Source organism: Suncus etruscus, chromosome 1 (genome assembly GCF_024139225.1).
Source record: "Suncus etruscus isolate mSunEtr1 chromosome 1, mSunEtr1.pri.cur, whole genome shotgun sequence".
NCBI lineage: Eukaryota > Metazoa > Chordata > Mammalia > Eulipotyphla > Soricidae > Suncus > Suncus etruscus.
In genome coordinates, this window is record NC_064848.1 from 184,031,121 (window position 1) to 184,046,808 (window position 15,688).

General features: G+C 47.4%; 1 protein-coding gene and 1 non-coding gene across 2 annotated transcripts in view; both read right to left on the reverse strand.

Moving 5' to 3' along the window:
• The window catches only part of B4GALNT2 (beta-1,4-N-acetyl-galactosaminyltransferase 2), a 42,206-nt gene extending 26,925 nt beyond the window's left edge, over nt 1–15,281 (reverse strand). Inside the window, exons 1-4 of the mRNA XM_049766035.1 lie at nt 15,268–15,281; nt 14,990–15,043; nt 2,003–2,203; nt 859–993 (exon numbers count right to left, since the gene is read on the reverse strand). Coding sequence (XP_049621992.1) covers nt 859–993; nt 2,003–2,203; nt 14,990–15,043; nt 15,268–15,281 — 404 coding nt within the window. The remainder of the gene's footprint in view (nt 1–858; nt 994–2,002; nt 2,204–14,989; nt 15,044–15,267) is intronic.
• On the reverse strand, nt 11,324–11,473 carry LOC126030759 (small nucleolar RNA SNORA21). Its single transcript, XR_007503180.1, has one exon. It is a non-coding gene; the product is annotated as a small nucleolar RNA SNORA21 (small nucleolar RNA).
• Nucleotides 15,282–15,688: the final 407 nt, after the last annotated feature.

A 15,688-nucleotide genomic window follows, 5' to 3' on the forward strand; every position in this document is an offset into this window, starting at 1 on the left:
GACCCAAAAACCAAAAAAAAAGAAAATCAATCATTATTGTTCCCAGAAGCAGTACATGATGTGGGGGATATTTTCTTGCTTTGGGGCCGTTGTAACTGCTCCAGGAGACTAACTTCTGTGAAGCTTTTGCCTCAGGTCCGAGAACATGGCTTTCACCATGTCACGGACTACACTGGAGCTGCCGTGGCAATTATTATATTATTATATATAATAATATATTTATATTTAGTTTTGGGGTCACACCTGGCAGCGCTCAGGGTTTACTCCTGGCTCTAAGCTCAGAAATCGCTCCTGGCAGGCTCCAGGGACCATATGGGATGCCGGGATTCGAACCACTGTCCTTTTGCATGCAAAGCAAATGACTTACTGCTGTGCTATCTCTCCGGTCCAGAAAGAAATAATATTTTTATTTTTAATAAAAAATTGTATTATTATTTGGTATTTGGTTTATTTATTTATGGTTTTGGAGCCACACCTGGCAGTGCTCAGGGGTTACTCCTGGCTCTGTGCTCAGAAATCACTCCTGGCAGGCTCCGGGGACCGTATAGGATGATTGAACCCAGGTCCGTCATGGGTTGGCCACGCGCAAGGCAAATGCCCTACTGCTGTGCTATCTCTCTTACCCAAAATAATGTTTTTCTTTGATAGTTTTGAGGCCACATTTTGCAGTGCTCAGGGAATACTCCTGGATGAGAGATTGTTCCTCACAGAGCTTTTGGGACCCTAGGGTGCCTGGGCCAGCCCAGTCCTCCTGCATGAAACCTGCACCTAGTCTCTGTGCCAGTTTCTGGCTCTTGCTCTGATTTTACCTCATGAATATTTCAAACAGAACCAAGGAACCCCCAAGAGTTGCCTCACCTTCTCTGAAAGTGTCCATATTCCATTTCTCTCCTGGCTGTCACTGCAGGGAGGTCATGTGGGTCGTAAGCATGCTGAAAGGTGTAGCCCCCATTTTTAGCGTTGTTACATGTGCACTCATTTTTCGGAAATAGCCTAGAATAAGCAAGGGCAGTATGACGGGTGGTCTGGTGGGCAAAAGAAACGTGAGGACAGTCTCCACTTCCCTCCCCAAATTATCCTGGAAGGGCTGGGGAGACACGCTGGTCCTCAGGGGTCTCTTGCAGAGACACAAGAAGAGGAAAGAAGCAGAAAGGGAAAGAGAGTTTTCCCCGTCACCTCTGCAAATTGGCCATGTGCCCAACTTCTTTCACGCAGGAGCCCTGTGAAGGCCAGTGGCATCTGAGCCCCAGGAATAATGCTCCGGATGGAGACAGCATCTTTCTTGTTCAGTGAGCACAAGGGGCTGTTTGGACAACTCAGCCTCCAAAAGTATTTTGGGGTTTTGGAGAAAAGGGGAATCTCCTAAGTGATACTAGGGAGGCCCAGGAGCAACTCTCAACCAATTGGGCTGGAAGGTCAGGCCTAAGACCTGAGGATGAGGTCCAGCAGTGCCTGAGGCCACCAGGGCCACCCAATGGGACTTGGGGGGACACTTAGCAATATTTGGGAAGTCACATTGGTGCAGGGGTACCAGAATGCACTAACTAACCTCTCTACTGTCTCCCTGGTACCCCTTCCAAGGTTGTTGTTGCTGTTGTTATTTTCTTATTTATCTTGCAGGGGACTATACACAGCTGTGCTCAAAACTTACTCCTGCCTCTGACCTCAGGGATCAGCCCAATGAGGTTTGGGGGACCCTATGTGATGTTGAGGACTGAACTGTATTCAAGGCAAGCACCTTTCCCCCTGTACTATCTCTTTTGCCCCACTCCAAGGTTTTAAGTCTTGGCAAGAGAGCACTTGTCTTCCTTGTATGAGGCCCTAGTGGGGGGGAGGGAGAAAAATAGAAAGGGGACAGAGAGAGAGGGAGGAGACAGACAGACAGACAGACAGACAGACAGACAGACAGACAGACAGACAGACAGACAGAGACAGAGAGATTCTTTCCCCATTTTAGGGGACTTTGCTGAGTGAGCTGCCTGCTGGCTAAGTAAGCCCTTACCAGACTCCATCATAGGTAAAGAGGTTCCTGAGCTGCATCTCCGAAAGCAACTTTGGCATCTGAGCAGTAGGCAGAGTAGGCCAATGTAACACTTTGATGCTTCTTGCCCTGCCATGGGAGGTCAAACTCCAGAACACAAATAAAACCATGCCCAGCCCAGAGATGAAGGCTAATATCTTGAGCATCTTCAGGAATCTAGAGCTGTTGGGACACAGAAAGGACAATAAAATAAATCAAAGGAGCATGAAAGGAGAACTTAAGACCACTATGATAGGGGCCGGAGCAATAGCACAATGAGTAGGGTGTTCTCTTTGCACGGGCCAACTCGGGTTCAATTCCCAGCATCCCATATGATCCCTTGAGCCTGCCAGGAGCGATTTCTAGTTGCAGAGCCAGGAATAACCCCTGAGCACCACCGTGTGGGGCACAAAAACAAAATAAAACAAAACAAAACAGAACATTATGATAGACACCCACTATCTTTCCAGCTGAAAGACAGCTCAGCTCCTCTACAAAGCTCCACAAGGAAATGATAGCTACTGTTTCTTCCCAGGCAGTCTGATCCAAGATGAAAACTCTGGGGCCTTCTCAGAATGAGTGGGGGCAGATCCCCCTTTCTGCACGAAGACACAGTAGCCCCACAACCACACCTGACACCCTCTGACAGAAATGGCCCATCTCTACAACTTAATCTTATCACACTACCATACCATCAAATATGTTCCAGATCAATGGGGCCGAAGAAATAGCATGGAGGCAGACGTTTGCCTTGCATGCAGAAGAATGAAGGTTCAAATGCCGGCATCCCATATGGTCCCCCGAGCCTGTCAGGAGTGATTTCTGAGTATAGAGCCAGGAGTGGCCCCTGAGCACTGCCGGGTGTGACCGAAAAACAACAAAACAAAACAAATATGTTCCAGGTCTATAGATCCTAGACCTTACAATTTCATAGCAGTGTCAGACCAATAAGATCACAGCAAATCTGGGGCGGGAGAGATAGCATGGAGGTAAGGCGTTTGCCTTTCATGCAGAGGGACAGTGGTTCGAATCCTGACATACCATGTGCCTACCAGGAGCGATTGATTTCTGAACGTGGAGCCAGGAGTGACCTCTGACCGCTGCCGGGTGTGACCCCCCCCCAAAAAAAAAAGCCAACAATAACAACAAAAGATCACAGCAAATCTGGTGAGATCATTACATAGAAGACCACCAAGCTGAGTGATCTAAACAGAAATACAGAAGACTCAACTAACACAAACCACAGCCACAGTTGAGTAAAATTTGAGAAACTGGTTCTTACTCAGGATAATTTTTTTCTTTTTTTTTTAATTTTTAGGATAATTCTTTTTTGCATGTGTTTGTCCTACCTGGATGGGAAGTACCTCTGTATTGCCCCCCACTTACCTGTTTTCCACTCATGAGGGGGTGGTCCTATTATACCTAATAAAGACCTTAGGTCAGAGAGACTTCTTCCAATTTTGGTCCCACAGCTAGCCTGTCTGCCTGCTGGTACATTTTGCCTGCTTGAGATAGCTTGTGATGGAAGTTCCTGAACCCATTTTATCTCCCTAACCTGTGTGAATTCTTTTTTGGGCCACACCTGGTGATGCTCAGGGGTTACTCCTAGCTCTGTACTCAAAAATCACTCCTGAACTGGGGGACCATATGGGATGCTGGGGGATCGAACCATGGTCCATCCTAGGTCAGCCACATGCAAGGCAAACACCCTACCACTTGTGCCACCACTCTGGCCCCATCTGTGTGGATTCTTTCCAGTGTCGGTGTTGTTTCCAGATCTGAATTCCACACCAGGTTTTCACTACACCATTGTAAATCTTTAGACAATGACTTTAGTTTTGATAATGCCATTTGCCTTTATAAACAATATAAAGTAGATTTTGTGCCTGCAAGAGGGCAAGGAAGGGTAGTAGGTGGGAAACTTGAGACACAAAGGGAGATTACACATGATGAAATTGGTGCTTGAACATGCCTGAAACAACTAACTGTGTTATGAACAACTTAATAAATCACTGTGTTATAATAAAACAAAAAAATCAAGGAAATAGCAGTTGGTCAAAAATCAACAAAAGATCTTTTGTAAGCCTTGAGCTTACATAGGGTGGGGTGGGGTAATGACAAGGTTCTTTGGAGAATAGTGGTGGGTGTGATGTTGGAATGATGTATGCATGAAAAAAGTATGATTAATAGCACTTTAAAAAAAAAACTACAATAGAGAGCAATGAATTAAAAAAAAAAGTGACTCGGGCATTAGCCAAGGGGGTAATTTTTGGGTCAGCTGCTGAGTTTATTGCCATCCATTGCTAAACTTGTTTTCTCCTCATCCATAGGGAAGATTTCTTCCTGGCACAGATGCTCCTCCAGCTGTGGGACAAGAACCCAAATGAATATCTTTTCTCTGCTGGGCAAACCAACAAGAGCTTCATTCCCAGGACATGAAAACCAGAGAGAACGATGAAAATATTCTCTGGAAGAAAAAAGAGAGGAAAGAAGAAGTGGGGAGAGGATAAAAGATGAAAGACAGAAAGCAAGAGTTCTGGACTACCTAGAATAAAGATACTTTCTAAAAAATAGAAATAGGTGCTGGAGAAATAGCATGGAGGTAAGGCATTTGCCTTCCATGCAGAAGGACAGTGGTTAGAATCCTAGCATTCCATATGGTCCCCCGTGCCTGCAGGGGCGATTTCTTTTTTTTTTTTTTTTTGTATTTTTTTGTTTGTTTGTTTTTGGGTCACACCCGGCAGTGCTCAGGGGTTCCTCCTGGCTTTATGCTCAGAAATTGCTCCTGGCAGGCTCGGTAGAACCACCGACCTTCTGCATGAAAGGCAAACGCCTTACCTCCAAGCTATCTCTCTGGCCATCCAAGGGCAATTTCTGAGCATAGAGCCAGGAGTAACCCCTAAGCGCTGTTGGGTGTGACCCAAAAACAAACAAACAAACAAACAAAAAAAATAAATAATAAAAAATAGAAATAACACTCACTGCCTGGAGAGTCAGAAGTTTTGGAGAAAGTTGCCAAATACCTGTGGCCTCTCCCTTAGGAAATAAATATTTCCAAAATAAACAAGTCTAGCTTGTGTTTTAAGTACAGAGGTAGAGAAGCTTACTCGATGGGCTGGAGCACATGTTTTCTATTAAAAATAAACGAAGCAGGAGATATTGTACAGAAGTACAGTGGGTAAGGCATTATTTGCTTTGCTTGTGGCAAGTTTGATCTCCGATATTCCATATGGTTCTCTGAATCCTCCAGGAGAAACCTCTGAACATCACCCATTATGGCCCCCCGCTTTTTGTTTTAATTTAAAAACAATAAATATATAAAAACAATTTAGGGGCCAGAGCAGTGGCACAAGGGGTAAGGTGTCTCTGCCTTGCCAGCACTAGCCTAGGACAACCACGGTTCGATCCCCCAGCGTCCCATAGGGTCCCCTAAGCCAGGAGCGATTTCTGAGCACATAGCCAGGAGTTACCCCTGAGCATCACCGGGTGTGACCCAAAACCCCCCAAAAAAGTATATAAGAACAACTTAACAGGGTGATAGCTCAGTGGCCAAAGCACCTTCCTTGCAAGCATTAGACCATTAAGTTTGGTCCCCCGAAGCTGTTACATTACCAAGTGCTATTATGGCAGCTGTTCTGCCACCACCACATGTCACATGCATCCCTACCCCTGCACTGTGGGTGTGGCCCTATACAAAATTAAGGTGACCAAAACACAGTCTTTTCAACAGTTAATTAAAAATCATTTAGGTAGGAGCTGGAATGATAGTACTACAGGTAGGGCACTTGCCTTGCATGTAGCCAACCAGGGTTCAATCCCAGCACCACATATGTTTCCCTACAATGCACCAGGAGGGATTCTTGAGCTCAGGGCCATATTACTGGGTGTTATTCAGAGGACCGTGTGGTGATGGGCCAGGGACTGAACTTGGTCCTACAGTACATACAGCCTTGACTCCTGAGCTATCTCCCAGTCTATGGTTTATATTTTCTTTTTGTCCCTACCTTTTTGGGGGAAGGGAGTTGTTTAGTCCATAGGTGGTACTCAGGTCTTACTCCTGACTCTACACTCAAGTTTTTTTGTTTTCTTTTTTGTTTGTTTGCTTGTTTGTTTGTTTGTTTTGAGGGGCCATGCCTGGTGGCACTCAGGAGTTACTCCTGGCTCTGTGCTCAAGAATCACTCCTGGGGCGGAGAGATAGCATAGAGGTAGGGCATTTGCCTTTCATGCAGAAGGTCGTTGGTTCAAATCCCATCATCCCATATGGTCCCCTGAACCTTCAGGAGCGATTTCTGAGCATAGAGCCAAGAGTAACCTGAGCGCTGCCGGATGTGACCCAAAAACAAAAACAAAAAAAAAATTGAGCTTAATAAACCTTCTGCTATTATATTAATGACTTTTTTGGAGATACAAGAGTTTTCACAAATATACTTGCTACTGAACTTTTTCTTTTTTCTACTCTTCCATTTTATTTTGTAGTGTTTCTTTCTATTTTCTTTCTATTTTTTAAATAACTTTGCTTTCCCTTACCTTGAAATAAATGTATTGTGATCAGTTATGTCATTTATGTGATACATTTTCTTTAAAAAAAAAAAAAAAAGAATCAGGGGCCGGAGAGATAGCACAGTGGTAAGGCTGCCTTGCATGCAGAAGGATGGTGGTTCAAATCCCGGCATCCCATATGGTCCCCAAGCCTGTTGAGGGTGATTTTTGAGTGTAGAGCCAGGAATAACCCCTAAGCACTGCCAGGTGTGATCCAAAAACCAAAAAAAAAAAAAAAATCATTCCCAGCAGGGGCCGGAGTGATAGCAGAGCAATTGGGTGTTTGCCTTGCAAAAAAAAAAGAAAGAAAGAAATTTTGGACGGAGAAATAGCACAGCGGCCTTTGCCTTGCAAGCAGCCAATCCAGGACCTAAGGTGGTTGGTTCGAATCCTGGTGTCCCATATGGTCCCCCGTGCCTGCCAGGAGCTATTTCTGAGCAGACAACCAGAAGGAACCCCTGAGCACCACCGGGGTGGCCCAAAAAAAAAAAAAAAAAAAAAAAAAGAAAAATTTTGGGGGGGGTCACACCTGGCTGTGCACTCAGGAAAGCTGAGAGGACCATATGAAATACCAGGGATCCAACCTGGGTTGGCCGTGTGCAAAGCAAATGCCTCCCTACCCACTATACTCTCTCACCAGCCCCTACTGTAAGTAAAATAAAAAAAATTCATCTTCACTATTTGTCACCTTTTATTTTTATTTATTTATTTATTGGGGGGGTATTGGGCCACACCCAGTGATGCTCAGAAATCACTCCTGGGGGCTGACAAAATAGCATGGAGGTAGGGCGTTTGCCTTGCATGCAGAAGGACGGTGGTTTTGAATCCTGCATCCCATATATCCCCCGAGCCTTCTGGGGGTGTTTTGAGAGAGAGAGAGAGAGAGAGAGAGAGAGAGAGAGAGAGAGAGAGAGAGAGAGAGAGAGAGAGAGAGGAGAAGGAAGGAAGGAAGGAAGGAAGGAAGGAAGGAAGAAGGAAGGAAGGAAGGAAGGAAGGAAGGAAGGAAGGAAGGAAGAGGAAGGAAAGAAAGAAAGAAAGAAAGAAAGAAAGAAAGAAAGAAAGAAAGAAAGAAAGAAAGAAAGAAAGAAAGAAAGAGGGGCCGGGCGGTGGCGCTGGAGGTAAGGTGCCTGCCTTGCCTGCGCTAGCCTAGACGGACCGCGGTTCGATCCCCCAGCGTCCCATATGGTCCCCCAAGCCAGGAGCGACTTCTGAGCGCATAGCCAGGAGTAACCCCTGAGCGTCACCGGGTGGCCCAAAAACCAAAAAAAAAAAAAAAAAAAAAAAGAAAGAAAGAAAGAAAGAAAGAAAGAAACACAGAAAGAAAGAAAGAAAGAAAGAAAGAAAGAAAGAAAGAAAGAAAGAAAGAAAGAAAGAAAGAAGAAAGAGGGCCCGGAGAGATAGCACAGCGGTGTTTGCCTTGCAAGCAGCAGATCCAGGACCAAAGGTGGTTGGTTCGAATCCCGATGTCCTGAGCAACGCCGGTGTGGCCCAAAAAAAAAAAACAAAAAAAAAAAGAAAGAAAGAAATCACTCCTGGCTTGAGGGGCCATAAGGGACGCCATGTTGATATCATGTTTACATACAAATGGAAAAACCAGTTATATTATTTCGAGGGCAATGCTTCCTTTAGTAATTAAAGATTGGGGAGCCACACCCATGATCCACAGCCAACGCCAGGCAAACTCATTAGCCGAGCTGCACAACTCACACAACAAAAAAAGATGCAAACCAGGCCAAACAAATTCACGGTGCTTGGTCTCCCAGCTGAACACCCTGGTGTGCCCTCGAGTGGGGCAGGCCGAGTCCCCGCCCTGCTGAAGGCAGGGCAGCCGCACTCACTCCCATCAATCCACCCGTCCACAATTGCTCAACTTCACCTCTTTGCCACTGACCTCTGCAGAGACATCATACTGACCCACATTGGGGGTTTGGGATGCTGAAAGCTCTGGGGTCTTCCGGAAGACTGGGCAGGCAGCCTTCCCCCGACCTGTACTTCCGGAAGCCCAAACTGCCACACCCACAATCCACACTTGCCGCCATGTTAGCTAAGCATCATGATGGTGCAAGGCCATTTTGCCTTGCAAGAAGCCGATGCAGGACAAACGGTGGTTCGAATCCCGCAACTCACATGGTCCCCCAGCCTGCAGGAGCTATTTCTGAGCACAGAGCCAGGAGTAATCCTGTAACAGCTTAGTAAATAAAATTCAGACAATAGGGGCCTGCGAGGTGGCGCTTGAGGTAAGATGTCTGCCTTGCAAGCGCTAGCCAAGAAAAAATCGCGACTGCGGTTCGATCCCCCCGGCGTCCTATATGGTCCCCCCAAGCCAGGGGCAATTTCTGAGCCCTTAGCCAGGAGTAACCCCTGAGCATCAGATGGGTGTGGCCCGAAAAAACAAAAAAACAAAACAAAACAAAAACAAAAACAAAAATTCAGACAATAACTTGTTTGTTTTGGTTTTGGAGTCACACTGGGCAGTGCTCAGGGGTTACTCCTGGCTCTATGCTCAGAAATCGCTCCTGGCAGGCTCGGGGGACCATATGGGATGCTGGGATTCGAACCACTGTCCTTCTGCATGCAAGGCAAGCGCCTTACCTCCATGCTATCTCTCCAGCCCTTTGTTTTATTTCTTTTTTTTTTTTTTTTTTTTTTTTTTTTTTTGGTTTTTGGGCCACACCCGGTAACGCGCAGGGGTTACTCCTGGCTATGCGCTCAGAAGGCGCTCCTGGCTTGGGGACCATATGGACGCCGGGGATCGAACCGCGGTCCGTCTCCTAGGCTAGCGCAGGTAAGGCAGGCACCTTACCTCCAGCGCCACCGCCCGGCCCCTGTTTTATTTCTTAACATTGAACTTGAATGGCAGGCATCTGAACGGGGTTTGGTGGCAACTTGATTATTTCCAATATAAATAAAAATGTTTAGGGCCCGGATAGTAGCACAGCGGCGTTTGCCTTGCAAGCAGCCAATCCAGGACCAAAGGGGTTGGTTCGAATCCCCGTGTCCCATATGGACCCCTGTGCCTTCCAGGAGCTATTTCTGAACAGACAGCCAGGAGGTACCCCTGAGCACCGCCAGGTGTGGCCCAAAAACCAAAAGAAAAAAAAATTTTTTTAAATGTTTAGAGTCCGGGCCAGAACAATGGCGCAGCGGTAGGGTCTTTGCCTTGCACGCAGCTGACCCAGGATGAGCTGCGGTTCGATTCCCCGGTGTCCCATATGATTCCCAAGCCAGAAGCGATTTCTAAGCACATAGCCAGGAGTAACCCTGAGCGTCACCAGGTGTGGTTCAAAAACAAACAAAAAAATTTAGATTACCTCATTTCCAACACAATATAGACATAACTAACAAACAAAAGTTCTTTGAGGTTGTTCTGGGTTTCTCATTTTTCTTTTTCTTTGTTTTGTTTTGGGGCCACACCCGGTGGTGCTCAGGAGCTACTCCTGGCTGTCTGCTCAGAAATAGATCCTGGCAGGCATGGGGGACCATATGGGACACCGGGATTCGAACCAACCACCTTTGGGGTCCTGGATCGGCTGCTTGCAAGGCAAACGCCACTGTGCTATCTCTCTGGGCCCGTTTTTCTTTTTCTTTTTTGGCATCTGGTCCACACCTGGCGGTGCTCAGAGGTTACTACTGGCAGTCTCAGGGGACCACCATATGGGACGCTGGAGATCTGAATCTAGGTCAAACACATGTAAGACAAACACACTACCTGCTGTGTTACCTGCCCAACCCCTGAGTTTCTAATTCCTTTTTCTTGTTTCCTTCCTTCCTCCTTGCTACCTTCCTTCCTTCCTCCTTCCTTCCTTTCTTCCTTTCTTTCTTCCTCCCTCCCACCTCCCTCCCTCCTTCCTTCTCTTTTTTCTTTTCTTCTTTCTCCTTTTTTTTTTTGTGGGGGGGCCCACACACAGCAGCACTCAGGGGTTACTCCTGGCTCTACACTCAGAGATCTTTCCTGGCAGGCTTGGGGGACCATATGGAATGCTGGGAATCGAACCCAGGTTTATGCTGGATCAGCCACATGCGTAGCAGTAGGGGTTTGCCTTACATGCAGCCTATCTAGGACGGACCCTGGTTCAAATCCTAGCATCCCATATCTCCCATGCCTGCCAGGAGTGATTTCTGAGCACAGAGCCAGGAGTAACCCCTGAGCACTGCCGGGTGTGGCCCCAAAATGAAAACAAACAAAAGTTCATACAAAGAAGTTTTTGGTTTTGTATTTTTTTTTTTTTTTTGGTTTTTGGGCCACACCCGGTAACGCTCAGGGGTTACTCCTGGCTATGCGCTCAGAAGTTGCTCCTGGCTTGGGGGACCATATGGGACGCCGGAGATCGAACCGCGGTCCGTCTAAGGCTAGCGCAGGCAAGGCAGGCACCTTACCTCTAGCGCCACCGCCTGGCCCGGTTTGTTTGTTTTTGGGTTGTTTTTGGTTTTGGTTTTTTGGTTTTTGGGCCAGAAATCACTTTTGGCTTGGGGGACCATATGGGATGCTGGGAGATCGAACTGAAGTTAGTCCTAGGCTAGCCTAGCGCAGGCAAGGCAGGCACCTTACTGCTTGCGCCACCACTCTACCCCCCCCTTTTTGTATTTGATTTTGACACCTTTTTATTTTTTGATTGGTGCATACCTGGAAGTACTCAGAACTTCTGGCTCAATTTGTCTTTATATGTGACAACAGGGCAATTTGTCTTTATATGTGACCATTTGAGTTGGGGTGTTTGGGAGGGGGGTTGTTGTTAAGTTTTATTCTTTCCTTTTTCTTTTTCCCTTGTTACAGCACTGATTGAAGCCAAACACACAACACGCTGCTGCTTCACCCAAAAATGATGTTTTTACTTTACCCTTTCTTGTTTTATCTTTTCTTGACGGCTCAGTGGGTCACTAGTCAATGGCCCAATGAGTGCTTTAAAAAGCATTGTTGTTGGGACCAGAGCAATAGCACAGCAGTGGTGCATTTGCCTTGCATGCAGCCACAGGACAGACTGTGGTTCGAATCCATATGGTCTCCCAAGCCTGCCAGGATCAACTTCTGAACACAGAGCCAGAAGGAACCAGAGAGCACTGGGTGTGACCCAAAAACAAAAACTAACGAAGGAAAGAACATTGTTGTTATAGTACAGTTTTAAATTTAAGTGACCAGAGCGATAATAAAGAGGCTAAGGTTCTTGCTTTGCATTTCGACCCCCATCCCACCTCAATCCTTAACACTTCATTTGTTCCAGAGAGCTCTCCCAGGAGTCATCCTTAAGCATGATAGGGTGAGTCCAAACCTCCCACCCCGAAAACAAAAAAAGAATATGGAAGCTCTAGAGCGAGATAATACAGTCGATAAAGTGCTTGCCTTGCACATGACTGACCTGGTTTTGACCCTGAGCTCCTCATATGATGGTTTCCTAATCCTATCAGGAGAATCCCTGAATACAGAACCAGGAAGTCCTGAGCACAGGTCATGGGGTAAAAAGCACAAAATGGGGTCAGAGAATAAACTCAAAGTGGTGTTCAAAAATGTGGATCCCCAAGTTCTAGTCTCCTCCCAACAGCCTCTTCCAACACCTTTGGGTATGTCATGTACTGTCTAGTCAGACACTGCAGGGAATGACCCCTGTGCATGCAAACATGAGCACACAGCTGCGAGGTGTGGCTTCTCCTTTTTAAAAAGGTAGATATGTAATGCTAATCCTTCTTGGTTGTTTGTAAAGATGAAATGGGAGGGTCCAGAGGAAAAGGTCAGGATGGAAAGCCTTGCAAGCATAGAGTCAGAAATTAAAATTTCCAGGAGCTGGAGAGATAGCATAGCGGTAAGGCATTTGCCTTAGACACAGAAGGACGGTGGTTCGAATCCTGGCATCCCATCTGGTCCCCGAGCTTGCTAGGAGCAATGTCTGAGCCTAGAGCCAGGAGTTACCCTGAGCGCTGTTGGGTGTGACCAAAAAACCATTAAAAAAACTAAAATTTCCAGTGTCCAGCACCAACCCCAGCTCCAAAAGATATCTCCCCCCTTAAAAAAAATATTACAGGGGCTGGAGAGATAGCATGGAGGTAAGGCGTTTGCCTTTCATGCAGGAAGTCATCGGTTCGAATCCCAGCGTCCCATATGGTCCCCCGTGCCTGCCAGGAGCAATTTCTGAGCCTGGAGCCAGGAATAACCCCTGAGCACTGCCAGGTGTGACCCAAAAACCATAAAAAAAAAAAAATATTACAAACTGGAGCCATGGGGCATTTTTGCCTTGCATGCAGAAGGTCAATGATTTGAATCTTAGATTCCCGTATGGTCCCCTGAGCCTGCCAGAAGCGATCTCTGAGCATAGAGCCAGGACTAACCCCTGAACACTGCCGGGTATGACCCAAGAACCAAAAAAAAAAAAAAAAAAAAAAAACCTGGAACCAGGGACCAGAGCGATAGCGCAGTGGTAGGGCGTTTGTCTTGCAAGAGGCTGGACCAGGATGGACCTGGTTCGATCCCTGGTGTCCCATATGGTTCTCCAAGCCAAGAGCGATTTCTGAGCATATAGCCAGTAGTAACTAACCCCTGAGCATCAGCAGGTGTGGCCAAAATAAATAAATAAATAATAAATAAAAATAAACTGGAGTTGGAGAGATAGTACAGTGGGTAAAACCTTACTTTTGCATGCAGTTGCCCCAAATTCAATCCCCAAGTAGCACCAGGAGTAATTAATTTTTGAGTGCAGAACAAGAAGTAAACCCTGAACATTACTTGGTGTGACTCCAAAACAAAACAAAACATTCCATTAAAAGTCTCTACTATCGGAGGGAGGACAAATTGGTGATGGGAATTCCCCTGATTTTATGTTAACATGTACATAAAATACTACTGTGAAAGATATGTAAGCCAAGATGGTCAAAATAAAAATTAAAAAAAAAAAGTGTCTACTATCATGGGGCCGGAGAGATAGCATGAGTTTGCCTTGCATGCAGAACAGTGGTTATAATCCCGGCATCCCATATGGTCGTTCCCCACCACCTGCCAGGAGCGTTTTCTGAGCATAGAGCCCGGAGTAACCCCTGAGCGCTGCCGGGTGTGTCCCCAAACAAAACAAAACAAAATTTAAAAAGTCTCTACTATTTCCACTCTGGAGAAGCCCATAGTCTCTCTTGAATGCGTGTGTTTCTCCCCTCAAATATCTCTAAATACATGTTTGTTTGTTTTTTTATTTTGGGACCACACCCGGCAGGGCTCAGGGGTTACTGCTGACTGTGCAAAGGAAACAGCCCTACCTCTGTGCTACCGCTTCAGCTCCACATTTCTTTTAAATAAAACTATTTTGCTGCTTCTTTCTTTTAAAACATTTAAAAAAAAATCAAATTTGCGAGTCCGGAGAGATAGCACAGCGGCGTTTGTCTTGCAAGCAACCGACCCAGGACCTAAGGTGGTTGGTTCGAATCCCGGTGTCCCATATGGTCCCCCGTGCCTGCCAGGAGCTATTTCTGAGCAGACAGCCAGGCGTAACCCCTGAGCACCGCCGGGTGTGACCCAAAAACCAAAAAAAAAAAAAAACAGATTTGCGGGTCCGGAGAGATAGCACAGCGGCGTTTGCCTTGCAAACAACCGACCAAGGACCTAAGGTGGTTGGTTCGAATCCCGGTGTCCCATATGGTCCCCCGTGCCTGCCAGGAGCTACTTCTGAGCAGATAGCCAGGAGGAACCCCTGAGCACCGCCAAGTGTGCCCCCCACCCCCAAATCAAATTTGCGCCACACCAGGCGGAGCTCAGAGTTTACTCCTAGGTCTGCGCTCAGAAATTACTCTGGGAACCCTTTTGGATGCCCGGGACAGGCAGCCTGCCGGGCAAAACGCCCAAGCCGCTGAGCTTTGGCTATCGCGCTGTTATCTCTCTGTCCCCAGGCTAGGTACTCTTTTCTTTCTTTCTTTCTTTCTTTCTTTCTTTTTTTGGTTTTTGGGTCACTCCTGGCAGCACTCAGGGGTTCCTCCTGGCTCTACGCTCCGAAATCGCTCCTGGCAGGCTCAGGGGAACATATAAAATGTCGGATTTGACCACCTACCTTCTGCGTGCAAGGCAAACACCTTACCTCCATGCTATCTCTCCGGCCCCAAGGCTAGGTACTCTTTACTTTATTTATTTATTTTAGGATTACTTGATTTAAGCACCATGGTTATGTTCATAGTCTGAGTTTCTGTCATAGAAGTACACTTCACCAGTGCACTTTTCCCTCCACTATAGTCCCTAGTTTCTTCCCCATTTTACTTCTCTTTCTTCTGCCTCCTTCCCTCCCTCCCTCTGTCTCTCCCCTTCTCCAGTTCTTGGGGTTTGGGGACAAGTGTCAGGGAACACAGCGTTGACCCCGTGCTTGGGAGAGCAAAAAGCCCGCCGCGGATCCGATGCTTTCTGCAACTGGAATCTCGGTTTTACTGTTCGGAATCTGGGTTCGGGACCCAGATCCCCTGAACCTCACCTCCCCGAGGTAGAGACAGCCTGGGGCGAGTGTCGCATCCCAGCCCGGGGGCCCCTGGGCGGCCGTTACAGCCGTTTTACTCTCCACTCCCCGGCCACCCGAGGGGATCTCCACGCCGGGTCTCCAGCTAGCTGCACGTGCCCTTGACCCAGGGCTCAGCATCCCGGGAGGGGTCCCCTTGGGGTCCCCGCTGCTCCAGCTCCCGCAGCCCGTTGGATTTGCAACTTGGCAACCGCCTCCCGCACTCCCAGCCCGAGCCCCGCAGGCCGGACACTTACCTGGACGACGCCATCCCGTGTCTCCACACCTTGTCACTGCCCAGCCCTGGCACCGCGTTCCAGGTCGGGCTGGTAGGTTGTGACATCCACGTCACAAACGAAGGTGCCCGCCGGCCAGTTAATGCCAAGTGAAACCTGCAGGTAGGGAAAGGAGGCATCCTCGGCCATGGATTTGGGGGGGGATTTCAAAGACTTGCAACCAGCTCAAACCCCTCCAGGGCCCACCCAGGGCCGTCGGTTTAGCCATCCAGCCCCCTCGATCCTGGAAGTCGCTTCAGCTCCTGGTGGGGTCTTTTTCCACCCGGTGTACACCTCCCAAGAAAACATCTTTCCCCTCTTTGGTTTTTTTTTTTTTTTTTTTTTTTGGTTTTTGGGCCACACCCGGCGGTGCTCAGGGGTCACTCCTGGCTGTCTGCTCAGA